This window comes from Corythoichthys intestinalis, chromosome 20, assembly GCF_030265065.1.
Source record: "Corythoichthys intestinalis isolate RoL2023-P3 chromosome 20, ASM3026506v1, whole genome shotgun sequence".
NCBI classification, from domain to species: Eukaryota; Metazoa; Chordata; class Actinopteri; order Syngnathiformes; family Syngnathidae; genus Corythoichthys; species Corythoichthys intestinalis.
This window is the reverse complement of record NC_080414.1, coordinates 26,814,651-26,840,045: the sequence shown is the minus strand read 5'-3', so window position 1 is coordinate 26,840,045 and position 25,395 is coordinate 26,814,651. Positions and strand designations below refer to the sequence as shown.

The window sequence follows — 25,395 nt, the reverse complement described above, 5'->3', positions numbered from 1 at the left end:
GCTGCAATGAAAATGTACATGGGCTCATGAAGCTTCCTGTGAATCCAGATTACATAAATAATTATGCCGTTAGAGCAGAGAATAGCAACAAACACTGGCAACAAGAGCATAAAGTACACATATCCGTATTTGTCAACTTCTACATAGCCACCAAGACTTAGCATGACTGTTCCATTCCGTTCCATCTTGTCAACCACATGGGGAAAATATGATGTGTGTTGAATTGATCACGAAGCTCCTGGTCCATGCCTCCTCCTGGATGCTGATGAAGTGCTTGTGAGCAGTAGATGCAACGAAAGATGTATGAAGACATGCAGCTGATGATCAGCACGATGAAAGCATGAGATTGGTTCTCCGGTTATGGAGGCGTTCTCCTCCCTCCCTCCCTCCCTCCTTCCCTCTCTCTATCGCATCTTTAACCACTTGTAAAAACAATGTCATTAAGTGATATGAACAACTGTCTTATCACCTGGAACTACTCTTAGACTCTATTTATCCTAAAGTACATTTGATTACTGATGTCATGTTTACAACGCAGAACTCCACCTTACGCTCTCATTATGTTCAACCATTGAAGGTTGATCTTACCGAAGTTAAAGGTGATGTTCAGGCCTTCCCTGTTAAGCAAGGGAGGTCATTATCATGGGTGACTAATTCACCTGCATTTGCAGGTTGAAGATGGACGACTTCAGGCATGAATTTGCCTGGGGTTCAGTGGGTGAGGTTAGCCACAATGTAAAACAACCTAGAGAGCAGAAGGTGCATCTTACAAAGCGGGAACTTCATATCTCCAATGGAAGTGCATGTCAACACACTAAATACGGCACGTCCTGGTCTGTCATGTCTGCACAACTGGTTGACCATCTTTGTTAGCTACCTGTGGCAAAACCAGTAAGACAAAATAAATCTGTTTACCTTCACAATATGCAGCGCGTAGGTGGAAGAAGATTGTGCAATCAGTATGATCCTTCATATTGTTTTATTCCAATAAATCGATAGAACAAACAAAAAGAAAACGTTTAAGACACACACATAAATGATTTAATGTTAATTTTATTTGAGGTAGAGGTGTCACGATAATGATTTTTTGGGGGGAAAATATATATGATCCAAGAAATTATCCAATTATTTTTCCTGCTGGGATATATTTTAAACATTGGTATTATGGAAAAAAAAAAATCTTTGATAAAATATTTTATCACTTTCTCAGTTTCATTAAAAAAAAAGAATGCTCTTAAATGCCGAGTAAAATGGAAGTCAACATCAATTAATTATTTGACTGGGCTAAAGAAAAAAGTGTTGTTTGCAAGCCTGCCAAATTTGAATGCATAAAAACACTGCTAGGTGTGTATATGAAATAGAATGGGGGGAGAAAAAAAAAAATCATTCAACTACCTAAGTTGTTATAACGTTGAAAATGGACGTCAGTTTCAACGTAGAGCGATGAAATTTGGGGAGTGGATACATTGTGCAAAACTGCTCCAAAAAGTCTCCAACAGGAAATTGGGTATTTTGGATCAAATGTGAATTTTTTATCAATTTTTATGGTGCACATTTGAGACCTTGTCACCGGGGGGTGTAAGTTGAATCGTCCTCAAAATGGTGAGACTGTTCATGAGACATGAGATATTCAGTTATCAAAAATGTGAGTCCTTTTTTGTAGGACCCTTTTCAATAGGGTTTTTTTTCTCCTAGGTGTGTGAATGTTTTTTTAATCCCCCATAAAGAGGAGAGTTTCAAGCAAGTTAGGTTCTCATGAGATGATGAGAGAGGAACGATCTGACACCACCCTGACCTGCGTGCCGTCTGAGTTGCTCCAAACTGCAAGGGCCCGTTCAGTCCTGCTTGCAGGCTTAGTGGGATTTGGCGTTTTGTTTTTTTTTAGTTTATTTTTTTGTTACTTAATTTGCCATTGTGTTTTGCACTTCAGGGCCACCATAGTATAATGTGTATGTATTCTGGTCAGAATTCTTCAAGTCGTTTAATAGTTGAGCCATTTCATTAATTTACTTGCCATTTCGAGTGGCACTTTTATTTTGGAAACTGTTCGCGCTTTAATTTCCAGTTCTACGGTTCACGGTTCTTGCATCTCCTCCTTCAATGATGATGTGAGTATGCCTTGACAAGTGAATCAAAGGTGCTGCACATAGATCGTGAACATTCCTCACAATGCTAAATGGAGGAATAGTTGTGTTGAATGTGTTTTTGTGTCAGTTTTTCTTTTGGTAATAGTTCATAGTAGGGTTGTTCCGATCATGTTTTTTTGCTCCCGATCCAATCCCGATCGTTTTAGTTTGAGTATCTGCCGATCCCGATATTTCCCGATCTGATTGCTTTTTTTTGCTCCCGATTCAATTCCAATCATTCCCGATAATTTTTCCCGATCATATACATTTTGGCAATGCATTAAGAAAAAAATGAATAAAACTGGGACGAATATATACATTCAACATACAGTACATAAGTACTGTATTTGTTTATTATGACAATAAATCCTCAAGATGGCATTTACATTATTAATATTTTTTCTGTGAGAGGGATCCACGGATAGAAAGACTTGTGACTTTGTATATTGTGACTAAATATTGCCATCTAGTGTATTTGTTGAGCTTTCAGTAAGTGATACTGTAGCCATGCCCAAATGCATGATGGGAAGTGGAACCATGACTGTGCGTAGTGCTACCAATTGATATATCTTCACTGCGTTGGGAAATAATATAAGGTGTTAAGAAAAAGATCATTTGCTACCTTGCTTCCCCACATTGCTTCCCATGATATTTCTCATCGTAGAGAGAGGGATAGTAAGGCTTTAGCCAATTAAAAAAAGGCTCCAAAGGCTGCCAAAATTCACTCTACTCATTTTACACTGCCTTTTATCACTCTATAAAGGTAAAACGGCGCCATTACAGATGGAGCGCGACAATGTGTGAGTGGGTCATGCAGCGCATGCATTAATTGCGTTAAATATTTTAACGGGATACATTTTTAAAAAAACTAATTACCGCCGTTATCGGGATAAATTTGATAACCCTACCTTAAGCCTAAACTAAAGACTCTGGATGAGTGTAACATCCTGTATTATGTTTGTAACGTTAAATACAATTAGAAAACGATTTAATTAAAAAATATATATATATATTAAAAAAAGGCACGGCCGATATTTTTTTGCCGATTCCGATACTTTGAAAATGACGTGATCGGACCCGATCGATCTCGGGACATCTCTAGTTCATACTCGTAGTTTTGTAGTTGTTAGCTTGTTTTTTTCTTTTTTAATCAAACTAAATGTGAGCAGTGAATCTCGTGGTTTGAAGGGATATAGCATGCAAATAAATAAATAGTTGGTTTATAGCTAAAAGCATGTGGTTTAAATTTTAACCCTCGTATTGAGTTGGGGTCAGAGTTGACAGATTTTCAAATTTTCTTATGAAAAAAAAAAAAAAACAATGGTACTTTTGACATACCCACACTTAAAAACGGGTCCATCTTAACCCGAAATGGATATACTTCAAAGGTTGAGTATTTTCAGGCCAAGTTAATTTACAGATCATATTTAATTCACAAGCAAAATGTGGGCTGATTTCTAACACAAGACAAGGGATAAAAAGCTAAACCGATAAAGAGGTCTGTGAATTTTGACTATATATCTGTATGTTATTCACCAGATATTAAATGCGTACATGTATACACACCTGCACATGAGCCCAAAAAAAGTGTTCTCCTGTGCTCTCTAACAGGAACACCTCTCGTGGTCAACAACTAGTCACAAGTAGAATCTTCCACACGTTATTTTTTCTATAATATTTTACAATGTTTGTGATGTTACAATGATATTGCACATATTTATTGTTATGCACCTTCCACTGGTTTGATAGCGTTAATAAATGTAACATTCTTCACAAATGCAGTGTTTTGGTTGTTAAGTTGTGCTAAGTATACATCATGTGCTTTATTTAGTGGGTCAACTGTTTTTTGTTTTTAAATGGGGGCAAGGGGGGCAAAGTGTCTTGTCGCCAAGGGCATCATGTAGGCCAGGAACGCCACTGCAAACTCCACATAGGAATTCTAGTGCCCAAGATGGAACCTTTGAGCTCAGAACTGTAAGAAGGATGTGCCATCCATACTTCAGGTCATTTTCCAACAAATTATTCAAAAATAAACATACAGTACATGAGGCTACATTTTAGTGAATAGCAAAAATGTAGACTAGCTTTTTATTGCAACAAGCGAGGTGGCATTTTAGACCGGGTGTTGGATTGGTTGGTTTGGTGGACAAGCAAATGGGTGCATTTGAAGAGGGGAGTTTTACACTGGTGTGCGTGTGAAACATTTGCAATCAATGACTGTGTTCTCTGGCTTCCCCTTCAAAGGTGGCACGCTCACATCTCGCATTGTCACTGCATATGGACAGGGTGACAACAGCACCTTCATTTTATGAGCTAGTGCACTATTGACTCAAATACTGTATGTCAGTGGACCTTATGTACAGTATCTGTCCCTATCTTACCCACATAATTCTTAAAACCATTATTAGGGCTTGATTGTTTTTGTTTCATGCAGTATTCTTAAAGAATTACAACAAATCATGAATAAAAATGTACTAGGAATAATTTTGGGCCAAGGAGACAAAAACAGTATGAGAAGGAGGATAATATATTGTGCATCATAGCACATCATACTATATAATGTCATTCATATAACAAAATGAATAACAGATCGAAATTTGTTAATCATGCTTCCCAGATTCCATATAAACAAATCATGCAAATTCATTTTCATAAAACTATTTGAAAATAGCATAGTTAAGCTGGCACAAAACACACAAAATCACAAAGGCACACAGGCTTAAATGCATAGGAAAGCAGACACCAGCACACATACGTGTTTTCAGGCATATTTACAAATGCACAAATTGAAACTATTTTCTTTCTGCCAAATTATTCTTCCTTATAACACAACAACGTTGTCTTGATGTGTTTCCAGATTTTTTCCACCTTCAAACCATACATGATTGGATTACAAAGAGGATTGTACACAAGCATTTGCAAATTTATAATTAGTGAAATCTTCTTTGAAAGCACTGCCCCCAGTAGTGTGAGAATTAAATCAATGCACAACAAACTAAAGGTTATGATTAAAACAGTCACGTGGGGTAAACACGTATCTATGGCTTTTTTCCGGACTTCTCCATGGCTATTATAGACTGTTATGAATATCTTAATGTACGTGACGAGGATCAACAGCACAGGCACGATAGTAGTGCTTGTTAAATTAAATAAAGACCACACAGTCAGATAAATTGGTGTTGTACAGTGAATCTTAAGCATTTTAACATTGCAATAAAATCCCTCCAAAGTGGTTTGACAGATTTTTTGTTTGGACTGCAGAACCATTGTCACCGACAACTCAAAGGCAGGCACAAACCAGGCCAAAGCCAACAAAATGGTGACAGTGGTTTTGCCCATGATAGAGGAATATTGCATGGGCCTACAGATGGACACATACCTGTCATAGGCCATGGCTAACAACAAGAGAAAATCAGAAGATGATATACTGTAAAAAAAAAATGCCAGGGTCAAACAGCCCGAGTAAGAAATGCTCTGCTCGTGAGACAACACATCCACTAAAATCTTAGGGTAGGTAGGTATGGTGAGCAAAATCGAGTTGAGGGATAGAGCTGCAATGAAAATGTACATAGGCTCATGAAGATTCCTGTGAATCCAGATTAGAAAAATAATAATGCCGTTAGAGCAGAGAATAACAACAAATAGTGGCAACAAAAACATGAAGTACACATATCCATATTTGTCAACCTCTACATAGCCACCAAGACTTAGCATGATTGTTCCGTTCAGTTCCATCATGTCAACCACACAGGGAAAATATGATGTATGTTGAAATGATCACGAAGCTCCTGGTCCAAGCTTTCTCATGGATGCTGATGAAGTGCTAGTGAGCAGTAGATACACCGAAATATGTAGGAAGACATGGGGCTGGTGATCAGCATGAGATTGGTCGTTAAGGAGGCGTTGTCCTCCCTCCCTCTTTCGACTTCAAATCCACACAATGCTGAGGGGCGTTACTGATGACATGTTTACAATCTAGAAATGGTATGAAAAAGTATCTGAACCTTTTGGAATTTCTCACATTTCTACTAGTGATGCACGATAATCGAATTTTCAACCGATAACCGATAATTTCCTCCTCATTCCAACCGATAACCGATAATGTCAAGCCGATAATTCTATTAAAATATTTATGTAAAAATTTTAAAGTATACACAAGAGAAAATATTACTGTGCAAAAATATAATTTATTGTGCTCTTTTTCAACATCATATGTGAACAAGTTGTCAATTCCAACATCTAAATAATGACAGATTGTCTGACATTGTGTAATGGTAAACTTTTGGCAACAATTAATAACAGAGTAAATACCCAAGTTGCACAAAAATGCCTTTAAAGGTAAGCCGTTCCTAACATAACATTACTACATTGCAAAAGCACACCTCCTTAACCCTTTAAGGTCTGGGCCTATTTTGTCTGATTTTGCATGCCTTTGAAGTTGCCTTTATATTTCAAAGAAAGAATTGTTTACGATGGCCTGGTTTGGTCCCTTTTTTTGTGACACCTTGAACTTCATGTCCAAACTGTTGTTTCCGTCACTGACCAATTATAAATCATCATTTTGGGCCCAAAAAGACCAAAAATTCCACAATCGTTTTGTCAAAATTTTTAATTTTGATGTCCAATTGACAACCAAACATGCGTAACGAACCGTTTTGAAACTTTGTAATATTTATTCAACATGTTAGGATGAACATTCAACCAAAAAAAATTAGAATAAATGGTCTTATATTTGACAATTCAACATAAACAACAGGTATAGCATAGGCGTTTTTTGCCTTTATACATGCTCTAGTCAAAACAGGTTATATACAGCAGACCGAACAGTGAAAAAATATATACCATCTAACACAAAAAGTGTTTAGAGGCCATATCTTTATGAGTTTAGGTATTGCGGCCCATCACCTGATGAAAACTATGTACACACAATCAAGCTTCTTGAACACACATTTATATACACAAATTGAGAAGACTGATTGTGGGAAAAATGTATATATATATAACATTGGGGGAAAAAAAGTATTTTCAAAAATATTTACAATAAACAAGTTAAATTTTTTTCAGGCATGCCACTCCGAAAAGCAGTTTCGTCCTGGAATTCGAAACAGGGCGACATCACACAGCCCACACTTCCATGGGGTGTTGGTCCTCTTTCCACCCTTCCATTTTCATTTCACTTTACTTTCATTGTGACTATAAATGTACATGAAAAAAAGTCAGTATTTATGAAAATAATAAAGTATAAAATAAAGATATATACAGCAATAAATAATAATGGAAATCTATATGTATGACAATAGAAAGAATACCATAGCTGAATATGTGCTACATCCCTAATCTTCATATAGAAAGAAGATCACCACAATTATAAATTCCTGCCTTGAATACACACAGTTCACGTACGACTTTGATCTGATATGAACATTTTATTATTATATACACAAACACACACTTATATTGCATCAAAATTAACTTTGTCATGCAATATCAAAAGAAACTTTCAAAAGAAACTTTTTCCAGCCTAAAAAAAGGAATACAAAAGAAACTTTCAAAAGAAACTTTTTCCAGCCTAAAAAAAAAAAAAGTGAGTTTGCTTACCTCTGCTCGTCGATGGCGTCACCCACGTGTTCAAATACGTCACTATCTTCACTCGAGGACTCTTCCGAAGAAGACGATGATGACGAATTTGGACCATCCTCTTTCTCAAGTTGATCAAATAGCACAATTGCTTGCGCTAAATTTAGTTTTCCGTTCATTCTCAAAGTCACACAAAGTCGCTGCTCGATCCAAACGGCCGTCGGCTCGCCACCTCGCTGCTTCAGAACACTCCTCCCTCTCGTTCGGTGGAACCTCGCATGGCAGTTATATTTATTTAAAAAACGCATTTTGTGCTTCCACTGTGACTTCGAAAGGGTTCGTTTGATTTGTGTTTTTTTCATGGAGCTTCCGTTTTGAAAAAGGACAAGAAATGATGGAAATATAGACACAAACAAATGATCCATGCAGCGTTTTAATGTTTTTTTGAGAGGACAATAAAACTATAAAACTTAAATGACAATATCTCACGTTTTAATTGGTCGATTGACTTCAAATAATAACGAGAGTAAACCGCAACTTCCGCACTTTAAAACGAGACCAACCAACGGCATGTGGGTGACGTATTTAAAACGTGAGGGCGCTTCAAAGACGACGTGCGCTGAGGACGCGCCGGCGCGTCCTTCGACTCTCAAGGGTTAAAACTAGTTAAATTCCATTGTTATTAGTGTAAATCTATTGGAAATACCGTATTGGCCCGAATATAAGACGGCCCTGATTATAAGACGCTCTTTTTCATGACTGAAGTTTGGAAAAAACACCAAATATAATTTTTAAACAGAAAATAATTACAGTACATCCGAAACAAATGATTATAACAATATATTTGAGAGAAAAAGCATGTTATTTTGCCTCATTCAAATCTTAATATCTGAACATTTAAATATGTAAACTTAAGTGGAATCACATTTGTAAATGAATGATTTCTGTTTTTTGAAATGCAAAGAAACCAATCTAATGTGATAAAACAACAAAATTGCAATAACTGCATTAACCATCAAAGTGAAGTCTAACTCGAACTGTAGTCTTGAAAGGAATCTGAATCAGGAAAAACATTGCAATAAATAAATGCCAACTGGTTAAACTTGAGATATCTGAGAGCTGTCATGACAGAACATCGCTTCAATGATATCTGGCGCCATCTAGCATCGTGAATGTGTATAATGTCTAGACCGTGAATATAAAACCTTTTTTCAATCTTATTTCAATGTAAAAAACACCGTCTTATATTCGGGCCAATACGGTAAGTGAAATTATCTGCCAGCGGTTAAAGTGTATTTCACTCAGATTTCTTGAAGAAAAATAAAATAAGCTTAACAGCCTTATTTTAAACAATCAATTATTATACTTAACCCTAAAAACCTTGTTTGTCAGTCTTTAACACTCAAAACAAGATGGGAAAAAAGATATGTCTAGATTTAAGAAGAATGATTAAGACGTTATAAATTTACAGCATCCTGAATGCACTACTGACTGGCTGACTTCTTGTGACTGAGGTTTGGTGCATGTTGAAATTGTCATCTAACCACTGTGCCGTCATGATAACATGCTTACTTGACATCACTTGTCCAAATGTCCATGGTGAAACTGATGTGATCGGCATGTTCTATTTCATCCCTGCTGACCGCTAGAGGTGGTGCTGTAAGCACTGAATGATCCCTTTGCGCATGCGCAGTACGAGTACCACTACCAACAAAGTCACCTGTGACCCCAGGTTGACCCCCTGCAAAGGTATAACTTACGATGTCAACCGAGATGCAGTCCCTTTTTTCTTCTCTCGTGGCAGTTGCTGCTTTAATGTTGTGTCGCGTATAGCCTTTTAGACTGTGTGTCGGAGCTGCGAATTGGATTCGCCCTCCTTAGGCTGCATCACTTTGTTTGCAATCCGGCCATGTGGAGTTTCTGTTTTGTTTCTTCCTCGTTGGAGCAACTGACAGCCCGTGCCGGTGACTGCTTCGTTTGTGACCCCTCTCCCGGCTGGTGGCGTTGGAGCGGCTGACAGCCCGTGCTGGTGACGGCTTCGTTTGCGACCCCCCTTCCCGGCTGGTGGCATTGGATGAGTGATCTCGGCTGGCTCTCCGCTTGCGTGGCCGCGGTCTGTGTTCACCTGTTTCATTTTTCCCGCCGGGGTGTGTTCTGGGGTTGGCGCTGTCAACCGCCTCGCTGGTCTCCGTTGCCGCTTGCTGTCTCACTGTTTGCGCGGCCGCCGGCTTCGTTCGCCTGTTTCTTTTTTCTCGCCGGTGTGTGTTCTGGGGTCGGCGCTATCGTCCGCCTCGCTGGTTTCCGTTTCGGCTTGCTTGGCCTTTTGGCTGTGTGCGGGCTTTCACGGTGTTACGTCGATTCCCGTCACTTCTTGCGGTCGGTATCGTGGGTTGGCTATCACGCTAGCCTGGCTGCACTTGCTGTGCAGGTGGCGTTCGCGCCCCCTTCCCTCGGCTGGCTTTCACGGTGTTACGTCGATTCCCGTCGCTTCTTGCGGTCGGTATCATGGGTTGGCTATCTCGCGAGCCTGGCTGCGCTTGCTGTGCAGGTGTCGTTCGCGTAGCTTATTGTCAACGCGATCGCGTTGGCCGTGAAGGGCTCTTCCTGTGTGTTGCATGTGGCTCCCTCCTTGGGTCGTGTGACGCCCTGGACCGGTGCTCGGCTTGCCGTGACCTGTCTGATGTTTCTTGCATGGGGTTTGCAGCTGTGGGCTTGCTCCGGTGTAGCTTACTTCCTGTCCGTCGACCGTTGTCCATGGGCGGAACTGGCATTTACACTAGCGGGGGCCTGGACCCCCCGGGCCCCCCTTGAATATCGCGTCTGCCTATGGCATGCATTCCCCTGGACCCGACAGTAACTGTAGGGGTTGGTGCGGGCCCCCTCACGGCCAGGGGGCGGGACTGGGACCAGTAGGCTGGCCGTCAGTTTTCCCACCAGCAGCTCGGTTCCTGGGCTGCTCGCGTTTCGGTCCCCTGGGTAATATCCACCTTGACCCGTGGGTCCGTGCCCCTGTTCCTCACTGGCCCCATGTGGCCCACCGGGTCAGGGTGGCTAGGGTCACAGGCCAGGCGACGGCTCTGGTTCTGCACCGGGTACTCTCCTCTCTTCTGGCCATAAAGCCTGTGGCTCCTCAGGCTTGCCCCCGAGGTGTTTTATTCGACTTACTTCATGGTTCCTAAGTGGACTGGCCGTTTCGACCAGTTCTCGTCTTGACGGGCCTCGGTCGGTTCCTGTGCGTTCTCCCGTTCCGCATATATACCTCTGCGGACATCTTGCGGGTGGTCGGCCAGGGGGAGTGGTTCTCTCCTGTGGAGGCTGGCTGATGTGTTCACCGTCGCGCGCTCGGGTATGAGGTGATCGGGCCGTTCTTCTTGCCCACGTGGCTTGCTGGGGCGTCCGGGTCGATATGGGGCTGTTTTGCTCGATCCCCTCTCGACAAGTGGCCTTCCGTGGGGTGTCTGTGGATGCGGTGGCCATGTTTGCTTACCCATCGTCTCGTGGGGGTGGACACTCTGTGCCTCCTCTTGCGTTTTCAGGTTGGTCGTGTGTGCCCGTGTGTGGCCTTCCTGCCACTTTTGGGCGTGTTACCGTCCTTGTCCGCTGTTGTGCCACTGGGTCCTCTTTTATTGCGCCCCCTGTTGCAGGTGGCTGATTGGCTTTCGTCTGGTTGCCATACGGCTCTGGAGGCTCAGTGTCTCCAGCCGGTGCGCAGTTGCCGTGATGCTGTGGGGGAAAGGTGTCTACCTGTGGTAGGGCGTACAGTTGGGTATGGCCCCTGTCCGGCGCAGTTTGGTCACTGTGGGTGCTGGCCAGCGCAGGGCTGCTTGGGGCGGCTGATCTGTACTGGACCGCGCCGATCACTGCAATGTGCTGGGGCTGCTTGCGGCTCACCTTGCTCTCGGGCATTTTTGCTTATACCTGCGGGAGTGGCTTTTGCTGTGCGAATGGACAACGCTGCCATGGTGGACTATACCATCCACCGGGGGCGCAGAGTCTGCTACTCTCTTGTGGGCATCCTATCGTCTTGTGTGGCCGGCCCCTCCCCTTGCGAGGCTGCAAGCCTCGTTTCTTCGCGGCCTGATGATCTATCTTGCGGGTGCCCTATCCTGCCGTCGTCTACCACCGGGGGTCTGGAGCCTCCGTCCCAATGTGGTGCACACTATTTGGTGTTTGTTTGGCGGGGTTGGGGTCGTTCTCTTCGTCTCCCGGGAGTCGAACCACTGCCCTCTGTGGTTTTCTCTGTGGGAGGGCTCCCACCTGCTTGGTCGGGATGCGCTGGGCGCACTCTTGGCTGGGGGCCTGCTCTACGCCTTCCCGCCTCTCCGTCTGATCTGGCTGACGCTTCAGAGGGTCCCTCTGGAGGGGCATTCGTTGCTGCCTGAGGCTCCCTTTTGGCCGGCTGTCGGCAATTTTTGTGGCCTCCCCTACTGTCCCAGTTGGGAGGCCTGGTATCGCGTCCCGGTCCTTGCCGGCTCCGTCGGCATGTCTGCCCGGTGACAGGTACAGGCTCGCTGATTGACAGCTGCTCGGTTTTAGTCAGGTGGACGCGTATGGACGCCCTCCACCCAGCTTCAGTATGCCGGTCGGTGGAGGTTGTTTGTGGCATGGCGTGCAGGCCGTGGGAACCCAGTGTGCCGTTTTATCCCCGTTGTTCTGGACTTGCTGCTGTCCCTCCTTGATTGGGTTGTTCTACATCCACCCTCAAGCTCTGCGTTGCTGCGATCTCTGCTCCTTGCGCCAGGGTCTCTGGTGGCTGTGTAGGGAGCCACAGCCTGGTCTCTGCGTTCCTCACGGGGGGACTGTGTCTCCGCCTCGCAGGTGTCCTCGTGCCCCGGTTTGGGGTCTGCGGTCGGTGCTCGACTGTTTGTGCTGCCCCCCCTTCTAGCCTCTGGCTGCGGCCGGCCCTCAGTGGGTAGACCACTAGGCGCAGTTTCTGCTGACCTTTGCCTCTGCTTGGCATGTCGGCGTATTGCTCGAGCTCGCGATTGGCCGTCGTGCATGTTTTTGCACTCCGGGGGCTCGGGTGTCGCGCTGTGGCCTAACATTACCTCTGTGCCCTAAGTGTTGTCTGGCTCGTACTGCAATCAACCTTTACACCTTGCTGATTTTCGCCCCGACTGCGGGTGTCGGTGACGGGCCGGGGCTGTTGTTCCTGGCTAGAGCCCTGGGGATTTGTGGGGACTCTACGACAGGTTTTCGTAGGTCTTCATGCCTTTTTGACTGCTATGGGGTTCATGGCAGGGGACCTGCCCTCTCCAGGCAGCGCCTCCCTCGTTGGGTCGTGGATCCAATTGTCGCTCTTATCAGACGCCCCCTGGTGTCTGGGGTGTGCTCTTGCTCTGCCTAGGGCATTGCTGCTTCCTGGGCTGCCTCGAGGGAGTGGCCCTTGAGGTGGTCTATGCCGCTGCCTCATGGTCGGGGTCTGGCTCCTTCTTCGGGTTTTACTGTTTTTGATGTAACCTCCTCCCACCCACTGGTCGTCGTCTTTGTGTCCCTGTGAAGTTTGGGTTGGTGATTCTTCGTGACCCCGCTGGTATTGGTCATTAAGTGCTGACAGCACCGCCTTTGGTGGTCAGCAGGGAAGAAATAGAACGAAAGTTACGTAGGTAACAACGGTTCTATGAATCCCGAATGACCGCCAGAGCATTCCGTCACTCAGAATCCTCGTGACCACGCGAGAAGGTTCAGTAGGGACTGCATCTCTGTTGACACCGGAAGTTATGCCTTTGCAAGGGGTCAACCTGGGGTCACAGGTGACTTCGTTGGCAGATGTACTCGCACTGCACATGTGCAAAGGGATCATTTAGTGCTTACAGCACCACCTCTGGCGGTCATTCGGGATTCATAAAATCATAGTTACCTACATAACTTTCGTTTTTCACGAAGAATGGGGGTCGTATAAACAGCATTATTTTTTTTTTATCGGGGTTTTGGCTCCCTAGTCATTTCGGTAAAAAAAAAGAAAAAAAGTCCTTCGTCCAGCATAACCTCCCGCCTGTGCCTTTCAGGCTGTCTGGCCGCCAAATTAGCACCCACGCCAGGCCTCTGTCTGACCGTGTTGCTCGATGAGTTGACTGGAGTTGAGTAGTCGGGGCATGACTCTGCTCCGAAAGGAGGCGCACACCGCTCGTCCCGCACGCCGTGGGGGAACGCTTGAGACACCGGGGTGTTCGCCGGAGGTCCCGCCGCCTGGGAACCACCTAGGGCGAGGCGGCGGCCTGCCGGACCGGCCATAGTGGCGGGCTCCGTCGGAAGACGGCTACTTGTCGACTTGTCTCGTGCTGGTGTTTAGCTTAGATGGAGTTTACCACCCGCTTTGGGCTGCATTCCCAAACAACCCAACTACGGGAAGGCTGCAGCGTCTCTCCATCCTCACAAGCCCCGTGGTGTAGCTTCGTTTATGTGTGTTTTCATTAGCGTTAGCATTCGCGCTAGCAGCAGCCTCGTATTTGTTCCAAAAATCCTTGTGATGCAACTTTTAATGGCTCATCGGGTTTAGTGGTGTTGAATGAGGACGCTTTTTTCCGCCTCGTGGAACTTCTGCAGTGGATGTTTTGCAGATGGCGAAAGCGTCGTTTTTTTTTCCACAAACAGAAAAACCCAGCCATGCCGGTGCAGAGCCGACATGGTCTCTCCACTCCAACTGCCTCTGTTGTGTAACTCCGCCTCCTCAACCCCTCCTCCCTCAGGTGCTGATTTCTTCGGTTGCGCATATTTGGAGGCTAAATCAAGTATATACCGTATTTTTCGGACTATAAGTCGCACCTGCCATAAAATGCCCATGAAAGAGGAAAAAAACATATATAAGTCGCACCGGAGTGTAAGTCGCAATTTGGGGGGAAATTTACTTGATAAAATCCAAAACATAGAAAAGATATGTCATCTTGAAAGCCAATTTAAAATAAAAATACAATAGAGGAAAACATGCTGAATAAGTGTACAGTATGATAACGTTACATGATGCATGAACAACGAAATGCGAACGTGGCCGGTATGTTAACGTAACATAGCTATTAAGAGTTATTCAGATAACTTTAGCATAAAGAACATGGTAACAAGTTCACGAAATAATAATAGTGTTAATATTTTCACACATAAGTCGCACCCCCAGCCAAACGATGAAAAAAACTGCGACTTATAGTCCGAAAAATACGTTAATTATCGGATTGCGTTATTGGTTGATTTTTTTTTTAATCTGGATTATCTGTTTGACATCATAATTGCCATTATCGGCCGATTATTACCGGTAACCGATATTATCGTGCATCTTTAATTTCTACATAAAATCACCATCAAATGTGATCCGATCTTTGTCAAAATCACACAGATGAAAAATCCGTGTCTGCTTCAACTTAAACCAGGGAGATGGCGTGCAAATGTTCACTTTACTTGGTTTGTAGCTAAATGATGTGGTTTTAAGTATAATCAGCTAGTACATTAAGAGGTCTGTGAATGATGACTTTATATCTGGATGTTAATCACCAGATACTAAATGTTTGTACAGTGGTATGAAAAAGTATCTGAACCTTTTAGAATTTCTCACATTTCTGCATAAAATCACCATCAGATTTGATCTGATCTTTGTCAAAATCACTAAGATGAAAAAACAGTGTCTGCTCTAACTAAAACCACGCAAACATTTATAGGTTTTCATATTTTAATGAAGCTAGCATGCAAACAATGACGGGGGGGGGGGGGATAAGTAAGTGAACCATCACATTTAATATTTTGTGGCTTCCCGTTTGGCAGCAATAACTTCAACCGGACGCTTCCTGTAGCTGCAGATCAGCCTGGCACATCGATCAGAATTAATCTTGGCCCATTCTTGTATACAAAACTGCTGTACTCCTGGACTGTCTGTACTAGACAGCAGTGGCGATCTTCGTGGAGTCCTCTGATGAACACCATTCTTGGCCAGCCATAGTTTTGCATACAGTTGTTGTGTGCACAGTTATTGGACTGTGCCAGTGATTTCTGTACATACTGAGTGTCTGTACAGACACTTGAGGGTTATTTTTTACCTCTCCGAGTATTCTGCGCTGAACTCTTGGCGTCATCTTTGGTGGACGGCCACTCCTTGGGAGAGAAGCAACAGTGCCAAACGCTCTCCATTTGTAGACAACTTCTCTTACTGTCGATTGATGAACCTCCAGACTTTCAGAGGGGGTTTTGTATCCTTTCCCAGCTTCATACAAATCAATAATCCTTGATCGAAGGCCTTCAGAGAGCTCTTTTGACCGAGCCATGATACATATCAGACATTGATTCTCATCAAGACAATTCTTACCAGGTGTGTGTTTTATAGTTACCAGGGAAGCTTTAAACCACTCTAATTAGTGATTAGACACACACCGGACTTAAAAATTGTTTGGTAAAAACTGGTTTCAATTGCTCTTTAAGTCTCCTTAGGTAGAGGGTTCACTTACTTACCCCCCCCCCCTTCTGTCATTGTTTGCATGCTATCCTCATTAAAATATGAAAACCTATAATTGTTTGGGTTTTAGGTAAAGCAGACACTGTTTTTACGTCTGTGTGATTTTGAAAAAGATCAGATCACATTTGATGATTTTATGCAGAAATGTGAGAAATTCCAAAAACTTCAGATACCTTTTCATACCACTGTATATGTATACACACCTGCACATGAACCCCAAAAAAGTGTACTCCTGTGCTCTTTAACAGGAGCCTCTCTAGTGGTCAACACATCTGAGACAACTAGTCACAAGAAGAATATTCCACACTTTCTTTATTATTTCTCCAATATTTTATTAAAGTTTGCGATGTTAAATCAATATTCTCTTGCACATATTTATTGTTGTGCACCATCCACTACTTTGATTATGATAGCGTTAATAAATGCAACATTCTTAAGAAATACTGTGTTTTCGTTGTTGAGTTGCGCTAAGTATACGTCATGTGCTGTATTTTGTGGGTCAACTGTTTTTTGGTTTTTTTTTATGAATGGGGGCAATCGGGGCGAAATGTCTTGTCGCTCTTGGCATCATTTAGGCTCGGAACGCCACTGCAAACTCCACGTAGGAATTCTAGTGCCCAGGATGGAACCTATGATCTCAGAACGTGTAAACTGCTCAATCATGTGCTGCCCCTACTTCAGGTCATTTTCCACCAAATTATTCAAAAATAAACATACAGTACATGGGGCTATATTTTTGTGAATAGCAAAAAATGTAGATTAGCACGTTATTGCAACGAGCGAGGAGATATTTTAGAGCGAGTGTTGGATCCTATTTGGTGGACAATCTGTTGGGTGCATTTGAAGAAGGGAGTTTTGCACTGGTGTGGGCGTGAAACTTTTAAAATCAGTGGCAGTGTTCTCTGGCTTCCCCTTCAAAGGTGCACGCTCACATTTCGCATTGTCACTGGATATGGACAGAGTGACTACAGCACCTTCATTCTTTGAGCTAGTGCACTACTGTTGACTTAAATATGTCAGTGGACCTTATGTACAGTATCTGTCCCTATCTTAGCCACATAATTATCAAAACCGGATTTAAGGGCTTGATTGTTTTGTTTTCATGCAGTATATCGAAACAAATAAGACAAATAATTAATAAAAATGTACTTGGAAGCAATTCTGGGCCAAGGAGACAAAAACAGTATGAGGAGGGGGATAATATATTGTGCATCATAGCACATCGTACAATATAATGTAATTCATATAACAAAATGAATAACAGATAGAAATGAGTTAATCATGCTACCCAGATTCCATATAAACAACTCATGCATTTTCATTGTTTTCATAAAACTATTTGAAAATAGCATAGTTAAGCTGACGCAAAACACACAATATCACAAAGGCACACAGGCTTAAATGGACAGAAAAACACACACCAGCCACATCCATGTTTGCAGGCATGTTTACAAATGCACAATTAGAAACTATTTTCTTTCTGCCTTATTATTCATCCTTTCAACACAACAACATTCTCTTGATGTGTTTCCGGATTTCTTTCATTTTCAAACCATACATGATTGGATTACAAAGGGGGTTGTACACAAGCACTTGCAAATTTATAATTAGTGAAACCCTTTTTGGAAGCACTGCCCCCAGCAGCGCAATAATTATGTCAATGCACATCAAACTAAAGGTTATAATTAAAACAGTCACGTGAGGTAAACACGTATCTATGGCTTTTTTCCGGACTTCTCCATGGCTATTATAGATTGTTATGAATATCTTAATGTACGTGAAGAGGATCAACAGCACAGGCAATAAAGAAGTGCTTGTTAAATTAAATAAAGTCCACAAAGTCAGATAAGTTGGTGTTGCACAGTGAATCTTAAGCATTTTAACGTTGCAGTAAAATCCCTCCAAAGTGGTTTGACAGATTTTTTGTTTGGACTGCAGAACCATTGTCACAGACAACTGAAATGCAGGCAGAAACCAGGCCAAAGCCAAGAAAATGGTGACAGTGGTTTTGCCCACGATAGAGGAATATTTCATGGGCCTGCAGATGGACACATATCTATCATAAGCCATGGCTAACAACAAGAATAAGTCAGAAGATGATATACTGTAGAAAAAAAATGTCAGGGTCAAACACCCTGAGTAGGAAATGCTCTGCTCGTGAGACAACACATCCGCTAAAATCTTAGGGTAGATAGGAGTGGTGAGCAAAATTGAGTTGAGGGATAGAGCTGCAATGAAAATGTACATGGGCTCATGAAGGTTCCTGTGAATCCAGATGATAAAAATAATAATGCCGTTAGAGCAGAGAATAACAACAAACACTGGCAACAAAAACATAAAGTACACATATCCATATTTTTCAACCTCTACATAGCCACCAAGACTTAGCATGATTGTTCCATTCTGTTCCATCATGTCAACCACACTGGGAAAAAATATGGTGCATGTTAAATTGATCAAGAAGCTCCTGGTCCAAGCATCCTCCCGGATGCTGATTAAGTGCTTGTGAGCAGTATATACACCGAAAGATGTAAGAAAACATTGGGGTGGTGATCAGCATGTTGAAAGCATGAGATTGGTCGTCTGATTAAGGAGGCGTTCTACTCCCTCCCTCTTTCGATTTCAAATCCTCAGGATGCTCAGGGGTGTTACTGATGACAGGTTTACAATCCAGAAATGGTATGAAAAAGTATCAACCTTTTGGAATTTCTCAGATTTCTACATAAAATAACCATCAAATGTGATCTGATCTTTGTCAAAATCACACAGATGAAAAAACATTGTCCGCTTTAACTAAAAACCAGGGAGATAGCATGCAAATGTTCCCTATAGTTGGTTTACAGATAAAATAATGTGGTTTTAAGTATAATAAGCTGAACACATCAAGAGGTCAGTGAATGATGACTATATATGGCAGAAAACAGACAAGACTGAAAAAGCAATATCTGCTCTTGCACTCCTCTTTAAAAGAAACTGCTGTATTTTAAGCCAAAACAACTATTGTGTTTGATAGAACTATATATCTATATGCTGCCATAGCAGATTCATGGCGCATTAAGCCCCCAAACTATTTTTAATTTGCCCATTTTACCCTGGAAACCGGCACTTTTATTTTGGAAACTGCTCGTGCTTTAATTTTCAGTTCTACGGTTCACGGTTCTTGCATCTCCTCCTTCAATGATGATGTGAGTATGCCTTGTCAAGTGAATTAAAGGTGCTGCAACTAGATTGTGAACATTCCTCACAATGCTAAGTGGACGAATAGTTGTGTCACATGTGTTTATGTGTCAGGTGTTTTGTTGTAATCGTTCACACTCGTAGTTTTGTAGTTTTTCGCTTTTTTTTTTTTTTTTAATCAAAATAAATGTGAGCAGGGAATCTAGAGGTTTGAAGTGAGATAGCATGCAAATAAACACAATAGTTGGTTTATAGCTAAAAGCATGTGGTTTAAAGTTTAACCCTCGTATTGTGTTGGGGTCAGAATTGACCCATTTTTAAATTTTCTTATGCAAAAAAAAATCAATGGTACTTTTGACATACCCAAACTTAAAATGGGGGCAGTCTTGACCCGAAATTGATATACTGCAAAGTAGGGCTGAACGATATTGGAAAAAACTGACAATGCGACTCTTTGGGGGTTTGCAATATATTGCGAGATATATTGAGAATTTAAAACTAGAAGAATTTTCACCAGATAACGTGAAGACTTTGGTGGAATACTATGTCCACACTGTATTCATTAGAGATGTCCGATCTGATCACATGATCGGAAATCTGACCGATCATGCCATTTTTCAGAGGATCGAATTCGGTGAAAAGGATCGTTTTATGGGGGGAAATTTTTTTTGCTTTATGCTCATACAGCTTTTCACCCTCCCTCCTGCTAAGCAGTGCGACCAAACCGTTTTTCTTGGTCACCAGTGCAGCTGGCGTTTGGTACTTAACGATTGATTGACAGGTTTGTAGCTTTGATTTGGCCAGAGACGCCTCATTAGCTCTACGATCAAAGGCACAAATGTGTTAATAATCATCGTTAAGCTTGGTACACAGTCTGAAATGTGCTGTGGCAATCCATTCATTGTGTAAGTGAGAGGCTGTTCTCGGCAATGTAAGTGTCAAATAAAAAAAAAAGTTTTTTTTTTTCCCCGGTATCGGATCAGGACTGTATCGGCAGATTCTCAAAACCAGGTGACTCAGATTCAGGTGCAAAAAAGTAACGATCAGGACATCCATAGTATTCATATAATAACGTTTCATACAGGCTAAGGGGGTTTATCTGTGAATGAAAATTGGTGTATATACAAGTGATGCAGGAAGCCATGTCTCTGCACAATTGCTGCTTTTATGAAGAACGGAAGTTTACGTTTAAAAAAATTTATTAAATTGAACAACATGTATTGCGATGGGACTATTGCGCATGCGCACATTGCAATGGCGATATTCAAACGATATATTGTGCAGGCCTACTGCAAAGGTTCTTTTAAGGTCAAGTTAATTCACGGATCATATGTAATTCGTTAGCAAAAATATGGGCTGATTTCTAACACAAGACAAGGAATAAAAAGCTAACCACATTCAGGGTTTCCCCTGCATATTAATTATTGTGGCACACCACCATACCAAAATAAAAGCCGCCACGCCGTGGAAAAGAGATTTTTTTTTAATTAATTATTTTTTTGCAGACAGTTTCAACCTGGCGGCAGCCTAGTGTGAAGGATTCAGCGGCAACCTATTTATTGTGTATTTTAATGTCCTTAACTATGCGAGGCCACCTTAAGAGGCAATTGTACGGGGAGCTGTGACGTAGAGGGAAGCGAGATAGCAGTCGCATGTTGCGGAAGCCCGCTGTTATTTTATTATTGTTTTTCTTTATTATTGTTGCCACAATGAAGTGGGTAAGCCAATTCAGTTTCCTCTCCTTCTCCCATCCCATCCGGGGCATTATAGTGTTTTGGATCGGACTTTTCGGTGAAAGTGAGCGGTGGACGGCCGCCTCGGAGAGAACGGCAAGTTTGATATAAATTGCACCGAGAGGCGGGCAGAGCGCTGCCGCGCTAATGTCACCAACGCATTCAAAAGCTGAGGGGCAGGCGTACTTATATATCTGTCAGGGTCCCCCCAGGATTGATAAATCTAAATTTAAGACTTTTAAGACCTTTTTTAATGCCATTCCAACTGAAAATTAATACTTTTCTCGCACACATTATTTAGATCATATTGAATCATATTAAATAAATAAAGCACTGAACATCAAATTTAACCTCAATTACTAAGTGTGTTTGACAAAAGAATGCACATATAATGAAGATACAATTAAAATATATTTAAAGTAACATTATAAAGTCTGTCAGATTTTTTAAAAACACACACACGCACACAATAATTATGGACAAAAAGAGGAGGAGGACAGGACTCAGACCAGCCATCTTCTGTAACAGGCTAGCCGCTCGTGCACCTGCCAAGACCCCAGTGAACATGGCTAACTCTCGAGTTAAAACGGCTAAATTCACATTCATTCGAAAAGCAAACCGAAATGTTTAAGCAGGTCCACTGCCTTTGCATGACCCATAAACTGCAACCTAAAGTATCTGGATGTAACTTGAGCCCCTATCACATACTCCAAAACAACGGGAATATCGCGGGACTTAACCGTGCAGCAGTTGTGTGTGAAAACAATTTCCCATGTCGACTGACATGGGAAGCAGTGTGCGTGAAAGCAGGCGTTAAATTCCCGGGTCACAGCAGATGGCTGATGACTTAAATATCATAGCGGCGGCTGATGTAACTTCCTCCCTCTTCGCAGTAAGAGGAAAAGCGGTAAACAAACATCTCAATTATAAACATAGCAAGCTGGAAACAGCTGAATTAAACTGAAAACATGAGCAAAATTAAAATGTAAATTATTACGTGAATTTACGTCGGGCCGGGCCAGGGTTCTTTCTCGCTAACTTTTTGTAATAACTATATATTAACGATGTATGAATGATAACCTAAGGAATACTTGTTATAAAATAAATAATTTGGATAAAAAACAGAAGGCACTGTATGGTCATTGCAGAGCCAGAGCGTGCCTATACGCACTTTTTAATCTCCCCCTCTGCGAGTCCGCAAAACCGCATCAGTTTATTTATATTTGACAAACTTTTCCAGCGTTATTTCGTTGTGTAAATACATTTATAATGATCATAAAAATATATAGTGTATTTAAACATTAAGAAAATGTGTTTTTTTTTCTGCCAACTGAGAATTCGTTATAAAAGACAGGCTTTTATGCAGACATCGTCACAAATGTTATCACACAAAACGCGGGTCGGGCTTTAATAGCCGCGGACCAGTTCGGGTCGGGCTGGACTTTTTAGGCCCGATTTAACCTCTATCTTAAAGACTTGATGAGCTTAAATTGGCTGCAGTTACGAAGTCGGGAATGCTCCCTCCGGAAAAAAAAAACACGATTTGAGCAACATTATGTCTAACAAACTTTTCCAGCGTTATTTCATTGTGTAAATGCATTTATAATTGTCATAAAAATATGTAGACTATTTAAACATTAAGAAAATGTGCGGTTTTTTTCTGCCAACTGAAAATTCGTTACAAAAGACAGTTAAGACATCGGGAACGCTCCCTCTGGAACAAAACGCAATATGACCAACATTGTGACAGCCGATGCCGACAAAAAATGACGTAATATCCGAAATAGATCACCAATGGACTCATTTGAAGTATATGAATGGTGGTCTGTTTTGGTGTTCAGAATCCACAATACAGTGGTACCTCTACATACGATCACTTCGACACACGATCTTTTCGACATCCGACGTAAAATTTGAGCCGCCATTTGTTTCTACATCCGACGAGTTGCTCGAAATACGACGACATGACAGCACTGCAAACGAACGCACGGTGGATTTTCTTGTGTGAGAAATCAACACAGTTTTCAAAAAAAGTTGATACAGTTGGAGAAACAAGGAAAAAAGTAATGCTTACCTTTGAAATGAAGATGCAAGTTATAGAAAAATATGAGCTTGGGGTGCGCGTCCCTGAACTGGCTCAACAATACAGCTCCATGGTCCTCTTCCGACCACCGTTCGCCACTATTTATAAGTTAAGGTGACAATTATTATTGTGGTAACATTGCCAAGGAAATCGCCAGCTTCGTCACGTTTTTATCATTTATTTAAGAACTTATCCAACACAAAACGCCCATTGTCTTAAGCAGTTGACTGCTCTCAAGAAAACGAAAGTATTATCTCTACCGCACCGACCTATCTCACTATGACGTCAGCTTCGCGGTGCGTTCAGGGACAGTAAAAAGTGTCCGCCATATTAGAATCCAATTCGTTACATTATTTACAGGAATAAATATTAATTATTCTTCTTATTATTATATTATTCTGACTTATTTATTTATAACTTATTTGTTTTTCTATGTTTAATTGCCATTTGTAACAGTGCCAGCAGTATTTATTAAGAATTTAGTGTATGTTTTTAGGCTTTGGAACGAATTAATGGAATTATAATGTATTCCTATGGGAAAATCCTGCTCGACATACGACCATTTCGACTTACAAACAAGGTCCTGGAACGAATTAAATTCGTATGTAGAGGTACCACTGTACTTCTGCCTGCAGGGTTTTCGTTCCACCCACAAACGGACGCATTCCCGATGCAGAGGTGGATGGATTCTCCGTTTTGCCGGTTGTGGTGGTTTGGCACGCACGAGTTGCATTTCGATTTGTAGTGCAGTGCATCGTAAAAATTCTATGCGTCATCTTCGTTATGGATTTAAAAAAAAAAAAAAAAAAAAACGTCACGGATATAATTTAGGTTGCACTGAGATGTTCTTGAAAATTAAAACCACGGGGAAAAAATTCCAGACTTACAACAGCTAATTTAATACTTTTAATACCTTAAATAATGGAAAACTAAATTCAATGCTTTTTTAATACTTTTAATAACCCACGGGTACCCTGTCTGTGCTATAGGGCTGTTTCGGCGGACGGATATACGCAATCACGGCTCACGAAACCTTGATAAATGCGCATTGTTATCCAAATTTCGTGAGCTCTGGGACACTCGAAAAATGACTCTCATACTTCTCCTTGCTGAGCTAATTGGTCCCTCGATGTGCGTTTGTGTGGAAATGTAGTTCACAAACAACAACAACAAAAAACTATTCACCTTCTCACCGAAACTAGTAAAACTTTTTACACGGCAATAAGAATTATCCCCCCTACTCCTTGAAATGGGGTCCATTACAAGGGCTTAGGTTCGGTCTCAATATTGGTAGGGACGATATAACAGCATAACCTGCATGTACACTTTTTGCTGGGGACGGGATATTAATAAAACCAAACAGATTACGTGAACGGGGCTACATTTTTCACCAATATGAACCTAATTAATTGATAGGCTAAATCAGGGGTGGGCAAACCGGGTTATGGTATTTGGGAACACTTTATTTAACAGCAGCGTCATAAGACTCATAATCATGACATGACACTATCATGGGCATTAATCAATGCTTATAACAGATATCAAGTGTCATTCGACAAGTTATGTTAATAACGCCATTTATATCCAGCTCGGATCTTTTGCATCCATTCAAAAGTGAGATCATTTGCCAGATAACACGAATGACATCTGTTATAAACATTCACTAATGCTCGTGACAGTGTCATGTCATGATTATGATTGTGTAATGACAGTTTTATGGCACCACTGTCAAATAGTGTGTCACTAAATAGCATAACTAGGAATAAATGAAACAACTGGAACAGTAACAGTTATAAATAATTAGCACATAACGTGAATTTTGATTGTTATTTTCATCTGGAGCACTGCAATACATGCTAAGAGGCATATTGGCCAGAAACCGGGTTGACAGCAGGTGGCAGCAGAGGTTGAATGTCTCCCCCAAGGGAGCAGTAATGGCCAAATGAAGCTTATTGAAGCAATGGAACTTTGCAGCCAATTGATTCAAAGCTTCATGGTGGTTCATTTGGTCTTATGACAGTCGTATGATGCCGATTGTCAAATAAAGTGCTACCAGTTGATATCTTTTGGTCTAAAAATCCCATAATACAGCGAGGACAGCTGTGGCTTATAATGCATGCAATTATCTATGAACAAATGCCGTTTTCGTGTCACATTTGGTGGGTGGCGGCTTATAGTCAGGTGCGCCTTATAGTGCGAAAATTACGGTACTTATTTGCCCCACTGTATATCTCTAACGTCCCTATGCAAACCTACGCCATTGGT

General features: G+C 41.9%; 3 protein-coding genes across 3 annotated transcripts in view; 1 reads left to right on the top strand and 2 right to left on the bottom strand.

Moving 5' to 3' along the window:
- Positions 1-25,395, top strand: part of sspo (SCO-spondin) — a 267,780-nt gene that overhangs the window by 37,287 nt on the left and 205,098 nt on the right. The gene's annotated exons all lie outside the window — the stretch shown is intronic.
- aoc1 (amine oxidase copper containing 1) overlaps positions 1-25,395 on the bottom strand; it is a 98,728-nt gene that overhangs the window by 31,836 nt on the left and 41,497 nt on the right. The gene's annotated exons all lie outside the window — the stretch shown is intronic.
- Positions 16,322-19,005, bottom strand: LOC130908485 (olfactory receptor 13C3-like). The gene has a single exon (XM_057823942.1). It carries the CDS (start codon positions 18,550-18,552, stop codon positions 17,638-17,640), a length of 915 nt encoding a protein of 304 aa, XP_057679925.1. The 5' UTR covers positions 18,553-19,005; the 3' UTR covers positions 16,322-17,637.

Bases quoted from the DNA above. Each gene is read 5' to 3' on its own strand.
- LOC130908485 (XM_057823942.1), bottom strand. From the start codon at position 18,552: ATGATGGAACAGAATGGAACAATCATGCTAAGTCTTGGTGGCTATGTA.